Source organism: Selaginella moellendorffii, unplaced genomic scaffold (genome assembly GCF_000143415.4).
Source record: "Selaginella moellendorffii unplaced genomic scaffold, v1.0 SELMOscaffold_2, whole genome shotgun sequence".
NCBI lineage: Eukaryota > Viridiplantae > Streptophyta > Lycopodiopsida > Selaginellales > Selaginellaceae > Selaginella > Selaginella moellendorffii.
This window is the reverse complement of record NW_003314263.1, coordinates 2,060,538-2,076,022: the sequence shown is the minus strand read 5'-3', so window position 1 is coordinate 2,076,022 and position 15,485 is coordinate 2,060,538. Positions and strand designations below refer to the sequence as shown.

The following is a 15,485-nucleotide window of genomic DNA, read 5'->3' as shown; positions in this document are numbered from 1 at the left end:
CCACGTCCCAGGAGGAAGCCAGTGGCAGTGGTGAACTTGGCCCCATTCCTGATCTTCTTCCTCTTGATCGTCTTCTTCCTCTTGATCCTGCTGGGCGATAACCGCGCGCTTGCCTTGGATCGTCTTGCTCCGCCGCTGAATGTCCGGAGCTTCTTTGGATGCTTTGGATGGATTGGGCGATTCTCTGGAGCTATCAGCAAGCTCCTCCAGCACCGGGGCACATTCCTCGTGAGAAAAAGTTTCGGTCGCGAGCTCGCGCTGCTGCGCCGATCGATTCTATAGCGTGGATCACCTCCCACATTGCGCCGTCAAAGAAAAAACGATCAAAGAAAAAAAGAGAAGCTTTACCTTTTCTTCCATCGCTGCTTGCGTGATCAAACTCTCGCTGCAGAACAAGCATTCTTTATTGGATCAAAGCTCTCAAGCATTTCTTCATTGGCGGGCATAGCCGCGAACAGTATATTCTGTCAAAGATGCCTTTTGTACGACACTGCTCGTAAGACGAATATTCGGCTGCCTAAACACCGTACGGCTAATGCGTACTATTCGACTGGCTAACACGCTACTGTGATGATAGTATTTACATGATTGGTCACGCGGGGCTTTCCCCAAAAACTTTTCCTCCAAAACCTTGGACGAATCGGATCACCACCACCACCTCAACGCCTGGAGCAGCGATTTTATGGACAAAGTAAACACAGAAAAGAGAGAGACAGAGAGGAAGAGAGGTCTCTCGCACTCACCAGTTTGGATAGTGAGAGTAGCCATCGTGGTGAGGATGAGAGTGGGAGTAGCCACCGCCGCCACCATCGTGAGAATGAGAGTGAGAGTGCTGGTATCCACCGCCGCCACCATCGTGAGAATGCGAGTGTGAGTGAGACCGCGAGTATCCACCACCGTCGTGACCGCCATAGTCATGCGAGTAGCCACCACCAGCGTCGTGGGAGTAGTGCCCGTGCCGCCGTGACGATCTTCCACTGCTTCCATGATGCATTTGATGATCCGGAGGTGGCGTCATGTAACCCGACGAATAACGCCCGTGGGAAGAATAGCCTCCTGTTCAGCGGAGCTTAGTCACGAAGATCACAACCAAAAGAAGAAAAGAGCTTACCATCGTAGTGACTTTGCATATAATGCGGCCCATTCTGGTGATAGTAGTCCGCCCCGTGATCCCCATATCTGTTATCGTGGTGCGAGTGATAGTAGTGGTCGTCTGGAGCGCTGTGCATGTATCGGCTCCTGGGAGACGGCTCGGACCAGTGGCCTCCAGCTTCACCATAAGCCTGGTAAGGATAATCTCCCTGGTAAGAGTGACCATCGGCCGGATAGTGCTGTCCACCGTAGTGATGTCCGTGGTGACCGTCGTACTGAGGAGATATCGGACCCGGTGGCATGTCTGAAAATCCACCGTAAGAATTGTAGCCGTGATCCACTGGCATGCCGTAGCCTTCGTCACCGTAGACACCCGGGTTGTAGTGCTCGTAAGATTCAGGCCCGTTGGATGGCTGCTGCACAGCGTTTCGAGCATGGTGGTAGCCTGGAGAGAAGCTGTCTGGATAGGCACCTGGATCGGCTACGTCTTGAGGTGGTGGCGGCGGAGATGAAGGTGGCGGTGGAGGAGGAGTGCTCGGAGGCGGAGAGGAAGGTAGCGGAGGCGGACTGGGAGGGGGACAGATCGGGAGCGGCGGACCTGTAAGAATAGACGCTGGAGAAACGTACTGCCTTTGCCAGGTATCCGTCTCTGGCGAGACGTCCTCCATCTCGAGCTCCCCGTCCACGTCTTCCAGGACATGACGATGTCTCTCCACGGGATCGTGAGGTGTAACAGTCGCAACTGCGTAATCTTCACCGGCGTTTGCTTCCGTTCCACCCGCGTTGGCTTCTTCTTCTTCTTCAAACATACGCGGGATACTGACACCAGGTAACGTAAAGCTCGCATTGCTGCAAAAAATGATATGAGAATTGACAACTCCGAATGTATAAAACGAGAACTTACCTTCCATACTCGTCGACTTGCATTCCTTCCATTTCTCGTATGGGGTCATCGACGGGGCGTTCGTTTCTAGCAGGCCGTCGGCTCATATTCATAAGCACTCTGTCGCAATTGTGTAGCTCAATCTCGCGCATGAAGTGCCGTATGACAGTCGGGGGAAATACATTTCGTTCATGCCAGAGTTTAAACACCTGCAAGACCACATAGCTTAACTGTCAAGAAGAATGCAGGTATATGCACAAACCTTACTTTTAAACATTGGCGACGGTTTTCCCTAGCAAAATTCCCCGGTGGTGCTGCAGAGCTTAACAACCGGGGTAAGGCATTGTGTACAATGTGTCGGTACACGCCAGCGGGTGTACCTGGAACAAAGCACGCAAAGTTAGAACTCCAGGAAAACGAAAAGGAAAACATGCATCTGTACCTCGCAAATTATGTGAACTCACAGTAATGGAATCCACAAGAAAGAATAAGTCGATGCGCCGGGATAAGCTTTGTTCCGCTTCCAATCTCTTCGCTATGATATCGATTACCTGATAACAGCAACGTCAATACAATATATATGAAAGTCAAAAGGATCGAAAGAAACCTGGTCGGCAAGATTGAGCTTAGCACAATCTATAGCCTGCCGTGTCGCACAATGTATGCTCTCTTTGGCGCGAGACAAATTGTCCAGTAACCCCTCAAAGACATTCCTCGCAGTTTCCGCTTCATCATTAGCAGTCGGCAGAGAAGGTAAATCTTTGCTCGCTCCAGAGGCCTGCTCCATAACAATTTCAGGTCCGGTACCAACATCCATCGGAGTCACAGGTCCTGGTACTTTGGACTGAACTGCTGCCATTATATACTTCATAGACGTGGATGTATCACCGTCTTTTGACGCCAGCTTCTGCTTCAGCTCCTTGGCAGCTTCATACCTGTAAATGTGAACCAGTTTTAAGAAGAAACGTTCACTAGATAGCAGAAAATACTTACGCTTTCCGAACGTTGTTGTCGCTATGAAGCTTCGACGCTGAAATATCATTCAGCTTGAATGAATCCTGATGTCCTGCGGCCTTCGTTCTCAAAGAGCTTGTTCTCGCAGACGTGTGTTCGTTTTCACTCGCTAAAGATTCACCGGAGTGGCTTTCAGTCGTACCTCTTTCTGAAACGAGACTGGAGGTTTCCGTTCCATGTCTCACCGGAGAATGCCTCCTCATTTTGGAGTTCGAAGTTTTTGGTTTGTCCGTAGAAAGGCCCCTAGCCTTCGTTGTACCGGGAGAAGTCTCGGAGATTCCAGGCTTTGAAGAGTGCCGACTGCCACGTCCAGAAGTATCAAGCTTCTCAAGCTGAACCTTGGTGCCACCTTCGCGTGAAGACTTCACCGTAACAGCATGATCAAAAAGCACTTTGTTTCCTTCTTCTCGAAGTGCCGGAGAAACTGGAGAATATCTCATACTTCCGGGAGAGATCTTCGCTGGAGACATACTCTGTAGCCTCTCTAGCGCTGTTTTCGCAAGAGCACCATCCTTTCGATATAAAGAAACCTCAAAGTGGTTTTCCAGTTTCCGCTTGTCCTCTCCTCTGTGAAACTTCGACAAGTGTGAAGAACGCCCCCACCATGCAGACGGCGAGTTCTTCTCCGGCTGCCTTCTTTCTTTCGGAGCTCCTTGCCCATCAATAGACAGACGACCTTTGCTAACAGGCTCGTCCCTTCGGACTAGAGACTCCGCGTGAAATCGAGCAATCTCACCGTCATCCGCCCTCGGAGACACGGGAGAATACTTCATGTCAGCCATACTTGGAGTTTTAGCTTCTGAGTTTTCCGCGGTGCTTTGAAGCTCGTCACTCTTCGATTCAAACTCCAGAACACCAGCTTTTACGTCACTCTTGCCCTCGGAAAGATCCATGGAGACGGGCGACAATGCAGAAGACAAGGGAGTCCTATCCTCTGGATTGTCCATCTGAGTTCCACCAGCATCAGAAGGAGGTCCTGTTTCAACATCCCTTCTGTCTTCCCCGAGAGTGTTACCGGATGGACTTGCCTGAACCTTAGCTTGAGATGAAATAGCCGACTCTGCCTTTACAACCAGTTCTTCTGCAACCTCTACAACTTCTTGAACAGCGGGACTGACGGGGGTATCCTGAGTAACTTCGGCCTTCACTGAAACTTGGATACTGGTCACCGAGAGGACTTCTGATTGCTGTAGATCTTCACTGCCCAGGCCAACCGACGCAGGGTCCATTTCCTTGTCCACAAACTCTTTAGAAGTAACGGTGACCTCCTGTAGCTTATCAGCGTCATCAGCGACACAATTCTTGACCACCACCCCCTCACTCAATCTCGTCTGCTCAGTAGAATCGGACTTCTGGCTGACGTTGTCAGGTGGTTCCTCCAGCTTTGCATCCCTAGCAGTTTCTTCTTTAGCAGCTTCTGCGACGCACGCGGTCATAGCTTCTAAGGCACGATGAAGTCGCTTTGATGGAGGAAGAGCCGCTTCACTGTCTGCAAGACTGTTGCGCATTCTATACTTCTCTGCTTTAGGAGGTAAGCTAAGTCCGGTATACTTCTCCTCGAATCTCGGTTTTCCATCTGATGCTCTCTCTTCTGTTGCCTTCGTCGACTCTGAACCATTGCAAGTCGGTGTGTCCGTTGTCGACGAAGGTGGTGAATGTGGGGGTCCCCTTTTCTCCTCTTCCTCGCTGTGCTTATCAATCGCTGGTTCCTTCGCAGCTCTAGCTCTGGCTCTCTTCACGATAGGTAGATTACTATCAGGATCTTGAGTGATTGGAGACGTCTCGTTAGAAGTGTCCGGCTTATCTTTGTTGTGATCAGAGTCTGTTTCCGCGGACCTTGATTCAAAAGCCGGTCGAAGCCTCTTCTTCAACGTAACCTTCCGCCTAAACGTGTACTCTTGAAACTCATCTGCGGTTGGTGGCGTAGCGTGGTCCTCGTCGCTATTATCCTGAAAAAATAAGTAATGTAAGTCAAGTACCGCTGGATGCCATAACTTACATCTTTCCGAACCACTCCTCGAGGCGTAGATGCTTTCACAGTCATCTGCTTCCTCTTCTTCCGACAAAAATTCGGAGGGAATACAGGCGTCGTAGAATTTACAGGTGCTGACTTCCTAGACTTCGCGGGCGTCCTTTGCTTTGCGGGCTTCTCAGCCTTACCAGCCTTCTTCTTGTCCGCTCGCACGGTAGAAGGTACATTGACAACCTCCTCGTTGAAGAAGTCAAAACTGTCAAAGGTGTCGAGCTCTTCGTGCGAAGCGAAATTCGTCTGGACCTTCTCGTGCAGCACAATTCCTTTCGGAGTCGTATCATCGTCCGAATTCCCATCCAACGAGCTACCTGATCCCCATCCTAAATCGTAGTCCTCCATCTCTGACGTCCCCCCATTCCCTGCCTGCCCCTCTACGTCAAGCTTACCACCTAGATCCATTACACAACTAGCCTCGCCATCTTCTAGCTCCCTAAACTCTATCCCGCTTCTACCATTCATATCTCCATCTCCCGAGCCTACTTCTACCTTCTCGGCTACGTCACAGATCTCACTCACCGCAAGGCGAAGGTCGGCCGGCGTACACTTCGAGTGGGCTTTAGCGACGAGCGAAGCTTTGGCCTCCGGAGTGAATTTCGAGATCTCGGAGTGATGGCAAAATCGTCTGGAAGCGTCAACAAGAGTAAAACTAGCTATTGATAACAAAGGGCGAAAGAAAAAAGGGGCTACTTACATCTGCTTAGTTCCAAAGAAGACCACGAACACGCGGGCCGGATTGTGATGCTGACCAAATGCCTCTGGTTTGCTCACCTACAGGGATCTTCGCCTTCTTGTTATCAAGAATTTCTAGCAAAAGGCACAAAGAAGAAGCTCAAATTACCTGGGCCGGCCATGCCGGGAATCCCTTCACCTTTGCCAGCACCAAATCCCCCACGCTCCATTCGGCGGCAGCGGCAGCGGCAATCGACGAGCTCCTGCCTCGCTTCTTGCTCGGCGCCATCGGACAAAATCCACCGCTAGCCCATCCTCCCGCGAAGAAGCGTCATCGCGAGCAGAAGCGCGAGTGGAAATCATTCAGCCGAGCCCTTTCCTAGCCCCGGCGGGATCCAGCGCTCGCCTAGACCAGCTCGTCATGCCACAGCGCACTAAACCCTAGCGCTCTCTCCCCCGTCACACAACCCTAGATAACAAATCCGTGCCGTCCACTGGCGCCAATCGACGGCCGGCTAGAGACATGCATGCGTTCCCAGCTCTAGATCTCGTCCAAGAGCCCTAATTCTCGTGTGGGAGAGACGACCAAGGCCATGGGATTCGAACGCTCGCACTTAGGGTAATTGTTCTCTATGTAATCGATCGGAGTTCTGCGCAGGCCCGATCGATAGCAAAATCTCTCTCGCGGAGAATGTGTGTGGCAATATGGGCGCTGGAGGAGCATCCGATCTACAAATTCATCCTCACGCACAACCGCGATGAATTTCACTCGAGGTAGGCTCTTCGATAGATCGATCGGGCTTTCGAGCTTAGTTAGAGAAATTTCTATCACAGGGAGTCTTGCCCCGCTCACTGGTGGAAGGAAGAGCCGGGGAATATTCTCGCCGGTCGCGATGGCAAGGAAGGAGGCACCTGGCTGGGAATATCCGCGACTGGCCGCCTGGCGTTTGTGACGAATATTCGCGAGCCACTCGAAAAGAATGCCGCTGTCTCGAGAGGATTTTTGCCTGTGCAGTTTCTACAGGTATGACAACACGGTTAGTTCTTTCTTCTTTCTTATGAACAGTGTTCTAAACCTTTTTTTTTAAATCTTCTCTAGAGCGAGTTGAATCCAAAAGACCACATCGACCAGCTTTCCTCACAAGCGATGAGCTACAATGGTTTCAATCTTGTGGTGGCGGATGTACACTCGGGAGAAATGGCTTGCTACTCGCACAGCCTCAAACTCGGGGATACTCTCACGCACGATATCTCGAGAGGCATTCATGGAGTGAGCAATGGAGTTTTCGAATCAAACTGGCCCAAGGTTTGGATAGTTTTCCTGACGCTCTTTTTGTAGTTCTTCGTTTTTTGTTAAACTTTCGTGTCGCCCAGGTTGATAGGGGCAAACGCAAACTCAAAGAGCTACTCGAGAGGTATCCGAACAAGGAAATCCCCGATAAGATCATCATCGACGAGCTCTTGCGCGATGGACGAGTTTTTGACGACTCGGTTCTCCCGGCGACTGGCGTCACTCTGGAACGGGAGCGAATGCTCAGCCCACTCTTTGTCAGCCAGGTTTGCTCAGCTCTTCCAAACTTCCTGGCGATTTTTCTAGCTTCGATCTTTCCAGGAGCAGTATGGAACGATCTGTATGACGATCATAGCCGCGCGGCGAGACGACGTCGTGTCAGTGTATGAAGAGTACTTGAGCGGCGGGGTCTGGAAGAACCACAAGGTAGAATTCGCAATGAAGAAGCTAGAATCGTCGTTAAACTAGCGCGAGCGTTCCAAAGAGGTCTGTGTTGTAGGATCTAATCTAAAGTTTTCTTGTGGAGTAACACTTAACGCTAGATGGAATGGCCCCAGGAAGAAACGATAAGAACCAGATTTAAATGTAATAAATGATTAATTTACACTGAATGGGTTTGCATTAAGTAAAATTTATTTCTTAACGTAAACAAGGAAATAAAGGTTTAAACTTCTCTCTCTCCTTCTTGGAGCGCCTCGGGGAGGCGATCGATCGATCGATGTCGCCCTATCGCGAGTTGCTGCACCGCATTGCCGCATTGGTGATCCCTACTGGCCGCGGAGACATTGAGTTCTTCTCGGCTTTTGATCAGTCGGTCCGCTCGCGATGATGGCGTCGATGAAGATCCACCAGGTCCTTATGGCATTCCCTCCGCAGCGATTGCCGAGCTTGTGCCGGTCCGGATTGGAAGCCTCGAGGAGGGATTTCGCGCCGAGGCCAGGGTTCTCTACGGCGTCAAGATCGAAGGTAGCGTGCAGGTTCTCACGATCCTGAAGGATTCCAGCGGCGAGGAGATCTTTCTCGCCATCAAGCACCGCCACGGAGGAGGAGGTCCGATCGAGATTTCCCAAGGGAGCAAGAGTGGCGGCCAAGGAGCCAACCATGGCCAGTCTTCGTCGATCGCGATCCTCTCCTTCGACAATCCGGCCAACGTGGAGGTTCTTTCTTTTCTTAGCGAGAGGCAGCTCTTGCGATTCCAAGGTATGAGCCCCGCGGAGATAAGGCTGGAAGAGAACAAGCTCTTCAAAGATGGGAGCTTTGAGGCCGCGCTTACGCCATGAGCATCGCCAAGTGCGAGGAAGAAGGGCATCAGAACCAGCGGGAGCGTGTCCTCGCTTTCTCCAATTCGGCGGAGTGCTACCTCAGGCTGGGACGATACGAGCAGTGCATCGATGCCGCCAGCGCCGCTCTTGCCATGGATCCTACCCATGTCAAGAGCATCCATCGAAAAGCAGTGGCTTTGATCAAGCTCCAGTGCTACGAGTGGTCGTGACAGCTCTTGAGCGACGTCCTTGGGGTGGAAGAAGGCATCGATCGAACTTACGCCATGGCAACGAAGCTCGCGAGGCAGAGTCGAGACGCCAGCGGTGCTATGGAGGAACTCTCCAAATTTCTTCGAGCTTGGAGCGATGGAGAGGAGGCGCCGAAGATTCCAGAGTTTGCCGAGTTCGTTGGCCCGGTCGAGGTGAAGATGTGCGAGGCAGAGCCAGGGGCGAGGCAGGGGACTGTTTGCGACGAGAGAGATCAAGCGAGGGGAGCTTCTCATGATCTGCAACACGGTGGTCTTTGAGAAAGGTGACAACGAGTCTGCTTGCAAGAGAGACGCCGCTACACGGCTTATCAACATTACAAGCAGATCTACAGCCTGGTTTGCGAGGTGGCGAGCACCGATCGAGAAGTTCCGGGAATGGAGCTCTTCCGGCCAAACTGGGCCACGCCCAAGACCTGGTCGAGGATCAGGAGCGACGAGAGCAGTGCCAGGGAGGAGCTTCAAGGCATCGAGGTGAAGAAGACTTTCGAGATTGTAGGCAAAGCGAGATTCAATCCCAAGCTGCCCGGGACCGGTCCGACCAGGCGCCTGCTGTATTCCTCGATCTGGCCCCTGCCGAGCTTCATCAACCAACTCTTGCGTCCCCAACACCTCGCTCTTCGGCAACACGACCTGTTACTTCGCAGCGAAGGACATCCAGGCCGGGGAGGAGATCATCCACAAGCCAGGCCATCCATACAGGCGGAAAAGGCTCTCGTACAAGTGCTCGTGCAAGAAGTGCGAGCTGGAGCGTAGGCTGGAAAGGATCTCGCGGAGGTGGCGGGTTGCTACAGGGACTTGCGAGAGACGAACTTCGTGTTGACAGTGAAAGGAGGGACCGGATGGTGGCGAAGCTGGAACGTGTGCTGGCGACGAAGCTCCAGGAGGAGGTCCCCTGGTCGCTCTACATCATGTACTACCAGGAGCTCAATGCTGGAAAAGCGGTGGCGCTTCCAGAAGGGATTGTTCCAGCGGCGGAGCGCATCATGGACGCGATGCACCGGTTCTCGGCGGCCAACTCGCCACTGTTGCTGGAGACGGTGGCGAAGTATGCCCGGGACATGGACGCAGTGCAGAGGATCAAGGCGGAGGAGTGGGAGCGTAAGTTTGGCAAGCAGGAGGAGCGCGTTGCAAAGGCCATCCAGGAGAGGAGCTGGGAGCTCGGCACACTGCTACACGAGGCGGAGCTGGCTGCCTCCCTACGTGCGTAAGCGGATCTCTCTCTCTCTCTCTCTCTCTCTCTCTCGCTCTCTCGACTTTGTGATCGATGTTTCCAGGGAAATGAATTACGTACGCAACTGACCACCTTCCAGCGTAAGTCTCTCTCTCTCTCCACTGCTGCTGACTTCGTGATCGATCTTCCCAGGAAAATGAAATACGTATGCAATCGTTCAAAAACAAGGCTCTACACTTGAAAGCATTTCAAGCTAGCAAAATGACCGATGGTTAGTCTCGCTGTAAGAAACGCTTGACAACAACCTTTGTGTGTGGCAGTCTCACTGGAAAAAAGAAGACCTGACGGTTGCTCGTAGAACGCACCAAATGGAGAAGACAATTACCTGTCCAGTGAAGGCGAGGAGGAGCATTCGATTGGAGAAGTCTGGATCGAGAATGTGAGTGGCTTCGATATCTCCTTCGTGCTCTCCCAGATTGCATACTCGGAGCCCGCCATTACGAGCTTTTAAGTGGATGATTTTGGAAGCAAAGGTTCCATGTCAAATGAGATCTTGCCTGAACAGATGGATTTTTTACCTTGGACCAAGCTTCAAAATGAGTCGATCTGCGATAGTTGCAACAGACATATCGAATTTTCTGCTGCTTGGATCTTGATCTTACTCTCCGCGTTAATTTTGTTCCGTAGCCTCAGCTCCAGTAACTGGTTTATCTATTCTTGCAGCTCCCGGTGGTAGAAATAGTGATCGTAAAACTGCCTACGATATGTGGTTATCCATCCATTGTGGTGAAATCAAAAGCATATTCCCATCCGCCTTTAAAGCTAGAGAAATTCGATAACGAAGCCTTACTGCCTCGAGGATTCCAACTCTTCGGTTTTGGCAGTCACAATCAGAAGATAGGCTTGAATTCTTTCATCCTCTATCTCCGCCTCCTCCTCATCCTGAAAGCCATGCTTTAGTTTCCAGGAAAAAGGAGGAAAAGATCATGAAGCAAATCTGAGATTGTGTTCGAAGAAGAAAAGAGAAGAGTGGCCATCACAGCTATTCCAATTGAAGACGGTGAACTTCATCCCAACCGAATTAAGCAGCTGATCAAACCCAAGTTAATCAGCTGCTTGCTTTGCGCCACATCAGAGGCAATTTGACAATCAGCTTTTGAGCATCGCTAGCTCCGTGATTTAGTGACAAGTTACAGTGGCTACGTTTAGAGAATAAATACTTTCTCCCCACAACTTCGCAACTAAAGTTTGGGACCTGGATAAAAGTTTTGTTTAGCGTGCCTTCTATTCCTAAGCACTCCGAAGTGTGGATTGTCCGAAAGATGGTACCAAATTTTTTTGAGAGATGGCAAAGTTCCGATTGTCCCAGGCCCAATCAATGTCGATCCTCCTCAAACGCGAGTTATGCAGAAGTTGAAACAACTTTCACCATGTCGTCATAAACTTCAGCATATCCAAGTGTAGCAAGCTCCCGCTCACGAAAGCCAGGGACAAGAGTTGCTTGACATTCTTGTACCGCCATCTTTTCCTGATGCAGAGTTTGGATAGTTTCAAGAGTCTAGAGACTTCTTTGACACCACAATCTCCATGAATTTCCAGCTCTTGCGAGCCATTGCACCTGAGTACAATCGAATTCCTTTTCCAGAATCAGGGCAGGCCAATGAAGTTCGTGAAGGAATTTCAGCAGTACCACAGTTGTACATCTTCCTCAAGCTTGCTTAGAATAAGCGGCAACTTCTCCATTTTGAAAAAAAACCTAATAACTTTGGAATCCAAGATTGTAAGCCTAAATATTGAAACTTATTGGAATAGCAAAATCTACAAAGCTATTTACGTGATTTCTTCTTGCTGGATTCTTCTTCCTCCTCGTCTTCCTCTTCGTCTTCGTACTCCACCTTGCATTCCTCCACGACTTTCTCCACATCGTGGAGATTGGAGACCATGTCTGGCACTTCCTCCATGATCCGGTTCACTGTCTCGCACGACATATCGCTGGTTATCTTCACTTCGATGTTCTCATCGCCAGTCTCAGAAGGCCCGGACTTGACGACGATGATCTCCGGCTCGCTCGGAGCCACTCCAGCCATCTTCTTCGTGCTCTCCCAGATTGCATACTCGGAGCCCGCCATTACGAGCTTCCAAGTTGATGATTTTGGAAGCAAAGGTCCCATGTCAAACCTGTGCCGAGCTCACAGCTAAGAGATCTTGTCTTGCCATGAAACTATGTTTACCTTGGACCAAGCTTCACAATGAGTCGATCGGCGATTGTGGCAACGTACATGTCGAAGTCCGCTGCTTGGATCTTGATCTTACTCTCCGCGTTTATTTTGTTCCGTAGCCTCAGCTCCAATAGCTGGTTGATCTGTTCTTGCAGCCCCCAGTAGAAATAGTGATCGTAAAACTGCGAGAAAGGAAAAGAGGCGCCAATCAGAGCTTGAAACAAAACGAAGATTGCTCTGCTTACGATACATGGAATCCCAGGATGCGTGAGAATGTAGACATAGCCGAGATGGACTTTCTCGTCGGGAAAGTGCCAGTGCCGCTGGGTCGATCCGGTATCGTGGTTATCCACAAACGTGACCGCTTTCTTTGGATACCAACCTGCAAGTTTGTACAGTGTTGAGCAACAAAAACCACTGCAAAGTTCCAGAGATAAACATACCGACTAGACCAGGAGGCCTGCCTTCCTTGTCCCGCAGACGCCACAGCTCCATCTTCACGGCCTCTTGCAAGACTCCTTTGGTGGTGAAATCGAAAGCACATCCCCAGCCGCCGGTCCCGTCGATCCAGTCGCAGAGCTGCTGCCTGTGAAAATCTGCCACAAGACAAAGTTCCTCAAACGTGAGTTCATCGAGCTCAAAATTCTCTATCCAGCAAGCCACTACTGACTTTGATCGGCAGCTAGACGACCACTGACGTAATTCAGCGACGTCCACAACTCGCCAACAACAAAACTCGGGTCGGTTCTCTGACAGTACCTGATGATCAACACGCCTGTTCCTGATCAGTTCTATAGTTTCCACGACTACTCCTCCACCTCTACTTACAATTTGGTGTACTTGGGAGCGTAGCCTTTGACGAAATCAAACCGCCACCCATCAAAACCAATCTCAGCCTTCATCCAGTTCAACCAGTCGGTCAGCTCGTCCTGCACTTGCTTATTAGTATGGTCAAGGTCTGGAGCAGCTGCGTAGCTCTCACCAGTGTCCTGCTTGCCTTGGCCACCACTCCTATAGATATCATTGCACACTACTGCCCAAGGCCCCCAATCCAGCCTCTTATCCGGAGTTCCACCTTCAAAGATGTTCCAGTGACCCTGAGCATCCTGTTTCCATCCACTGCGATGGTTTATCACTATATCAGCGATGCAGCAAATGCCCTGCTCGTGGAGAGTGTCGATGAGCTCCTTGAGCTGCGCCTCGTTTCCATACGAGGAGGAGTTTAAGTCGTAGAGCTGACTGGGAAGATAGCCTGAAAAGAAAAAAAACGAAAGAACAGTCAAGAACTTCGCTAGGAAGAACAGTGAGGTGCTTACCTTGTCGATCGACTGACTGCGATGGCGGAGGAAGCCAGATATCGGTGACACCGGCTTGGGCGATGACGGGAGCCTTCTCTTTGAGATCTACATACCATGGTTTCTTGGAATGAGATTCCCAGTTGAATCCCTGCGAAGAACATAGAAAAGAAAAAACTTCGATGGCAAGGTCTATAAACAAAAAAAACGAACCTGGAAGAGTATGTGATTCGAAGGACTCGCTGGTTTGGGCCGCTTAGCTCGGACTCGAGCACTCTTTACTTGTGCTTCTTCTTCTTCTTCATCTTCATCGTCATGTTCTTCTTCTTCTTCTTCTTCTTCTTCTTCCTCCTCTTCTTCTTCCTCCTCTTCATCTTCCTCATCGTCTTCGCCATCGTCTTCGCTCCCAAACACCGCTCTCAGCCTCCTCTTCCAAGCGACATTGGAGCTCTTCTCCAGCGGCCGCCCACACAAGCCACATTCCGCCCTACACGACCATCGCGCGCTACTGCTACTTCCAACCCTGCCTAGATTCCTTACATTCCTCCCGGAAATCAGCAGCAGCGATCCTCCCTCGCGATCGCACGCGTTGTGGTTCGCGATCCATGGCGGACGCGCCGCCGCCACCGCTGCCATTCCCTCCCGCCCCTGTTCTTCCCGCTCTAACTCTAAACCTCTTTCGATCTGCCACGTGGGATATTACGTGGAAGGCCATATCCACAAGGACGCCACGTCATTAAGAGCGAAGAGAAAAGAGGGAAAAGGGAAGAGAAAAGAGAGGGAGAGAGAAGAGAGAAAGGAGAAGAGATAATGGGTGTTGCTTGTGTGGAAAATGCTTCCCACGACGATTTATCCGCTAGAACTTGCAAAGAGCAGCGATCGATCATGGACGCGCTCGCGCTCTCCAATGCCGCCTACGAGCCCAGCCTCACGGGAGCAATGTCATACCTGGAATGCGCGATCCAGGGGGGAGTGGAGCTCATCCATCACCAAGGAATCGATCAAATCGGCAGCGCCAGCAGCAATCAAGCGCTGCTGTGCTGCCGGGTGCGCGAGACCGCGCAAATCCTCGTCAGCTGCCGCGGCACATCCAGCCTCTGCGACGTCGTCCAGGATCTCAAGCTCCTCCCGGCCAGGCTCACGTATCACGATGCCGCCGCGCACTGGGGATTCGCCGAGCGGGCGGAAGGAATCCCCCTCGATCCATATGCCAATCTCATCGATTCCGGCGAGAGGATCACATTCACGGGGCATTCGCTGGGCGGTGCGGTCGCATCGCTGCTGGCGCTGCGAATGCTGCGCGAATTGGACCGCGAGGAGGGCGAATTCGCAGAGAATCGCGAGGATTTCTGCCAGGAAGAACAGGGGAAGGAGACGAGGATCAAATGTATCACTTTCGGGGCGCCGCTCTTCGCGAGCTCGCATCTGGCGGAGCTCATCACCGCGCGGTACAGTGCGGTATACCTCCACGTCGTGCAGCGCGGCGATTGCGTGCCAAATCTCATCCCCTTCCTGTCTACGATCAAGAGGCTCTTCAGTGACGACGACCACTGGGAGGGCTTTCGCGTCGCGCGCCGCGCGCTGGGATCTCTCCTCCCGACCCTGGGCTCCTCCATCGTCTCGGCGATCCCGGCCCCAATTGGATTCTTGCTACGATCAGCGCTTCGGCTGGCAGTGATCCCCCGATCGCTCTCCTACGGCTTTGCGGGCCAGGTCCTCACGGTCGATGCCTCCAGTCGATCCTTCTGGGTCTCGGGCTCCGATCGATTGAACGCCTGGCACTCGCAGCTCGTCATGGCGATCAGTGCCGCCAGGGACGCCGTGAAGAACAGCCACCATCACAGCCTCCTGAGCTATAAAATGGCCATGGATTTTACGATTTCATCGTCTTGTTCCTGCCAAAGGTTTCAAAAACACGATCGATCATGGCTGGGATTCGCTGTGGCATCATCCATCGCTAGCGCAGCAAATGCCTTTCATGAGCATTGCGTTTGCAAGAAACTCCACGCTCCAAGAGAACAAAAGAGACACCGGCGATTCCAACGGCTGGGATGGCTCCTGGGGTTTATCGGGAGAATATCCAGGCACCTTCGCGCCATTCAAACAATGTGCCTCTACACGCTCGTCAACACCGCATTGAGCAGCTTAGTTTACAGATCGTTGCTTGTTTCGAGGCTCCAATTCTTAGCACTGTAGAAATCAAAATCAAAGTTCTTCCAAGAAACCAAAAAGTTTTTGTTAGTTTTCTTCGTTGATTGTTTCGAGGCTCCAATTCTTAGCACTTTGTA

At 51.5% G+C, this 15,485-nt stretch overlaps 3 protein-coding genes across 4 annotated transcripts; 1 reads left to right on the top strand and 2 right to left on the bottom strand.

The window, feature by feature from the left end:
- Positions 1-514: 514 nt before the first annotated feature.
- LOC112351679 (ENHANCER OF AG-4 protein 2-like) lies at positions 515-6,213 on the bottom strand. The gene is made up of 11 exons (XM_024689992.1): positions 5,860-6,213; positions 5,713-5,789; positions 4,989-5,643; positions 2,969-4,938; positions 2,583-2,910; positions 2,418-2,526; positions 2,243-2,355; positions 1,997-2,184; positions 1,112-1,941; positions 744-1,056; positions 515-666 (listed from the first exon to the last, which is right to left on the bottom strand). Exons 1-11 carry the CDS (start codon positions 5,977-5,979, stop codon positions 660-662), a joined length of 4,710 nt encoding a protein of 1,569 aa, XP_024545760.1. The 5' UTR covers positions 5,980-6,213; the 3' UTR covers positions 515-659.
- Positions 6,214-6,250: 37 nt separating this feature from the next.
- On the top strand, positions 6,251-7,612 carry LOC9660983 (transport and Golgi organization protein 2 homolog). Of its 2 annotated transcripts, XM_024690010.1 has the most exons (6): positions 6,251-6,464; positions 6,525-6,714; positions 6,790-6,996; positions 7,065-7,247; positions 7,303-7,467; positions 7,524-7,612. In XM_024690010.1, the coding sequence occupies exons 1-5, from the start codon at positions 6,382-6,384 to the stop codon at positions 7,447-7,449; spliced, it is 810 nt and encodes a 269-aa protein (XP_024545778.1). In that variant the 5' UTR covers positions 6,251-6,381; the 3' UTR covers positions 7,450-7,467; positions 7,524-7,612. The 2 variants fall into 2 exon arrangements, with proteins under 2 accessions (XP_024545778.1, XP_002962935.1); XM_002962889.2 differs by having other exon boundaries at positions 6,252-6,464; positions 7,303-7,602.
- Positions 7,613-11,464: 3,852 nt separating this feature from the next.
- LOC9662200 (alpha-amylase) lies at positions 11,465-13,833 on the bottom strand. The gene is made up of 9 exons (XM_002962466.2): positions 13,590-13,833; positions 13,411-13,502; positions 13,219-13,348; positions 12,731-13,154; positions 12,573-12,661; positions 12,346-12,498; positions 12,148-12,284; positions 11,915-12,084; positions 11,465-11,861 (listed from the first exon to the last, which is right to left on the bottom strand). Exons 1-9 carry the CDS (start codon positions 13,831-13,833, stop codon positions 11,510-11,512), a joined length of 1,791 nt encoding a protein of 596 aa, XP_002962512.2. The 3' UTR covers positions 11,465-11,509.
- Positions 13,834-15,485: the final 1,652 nt, after the last annotated feature.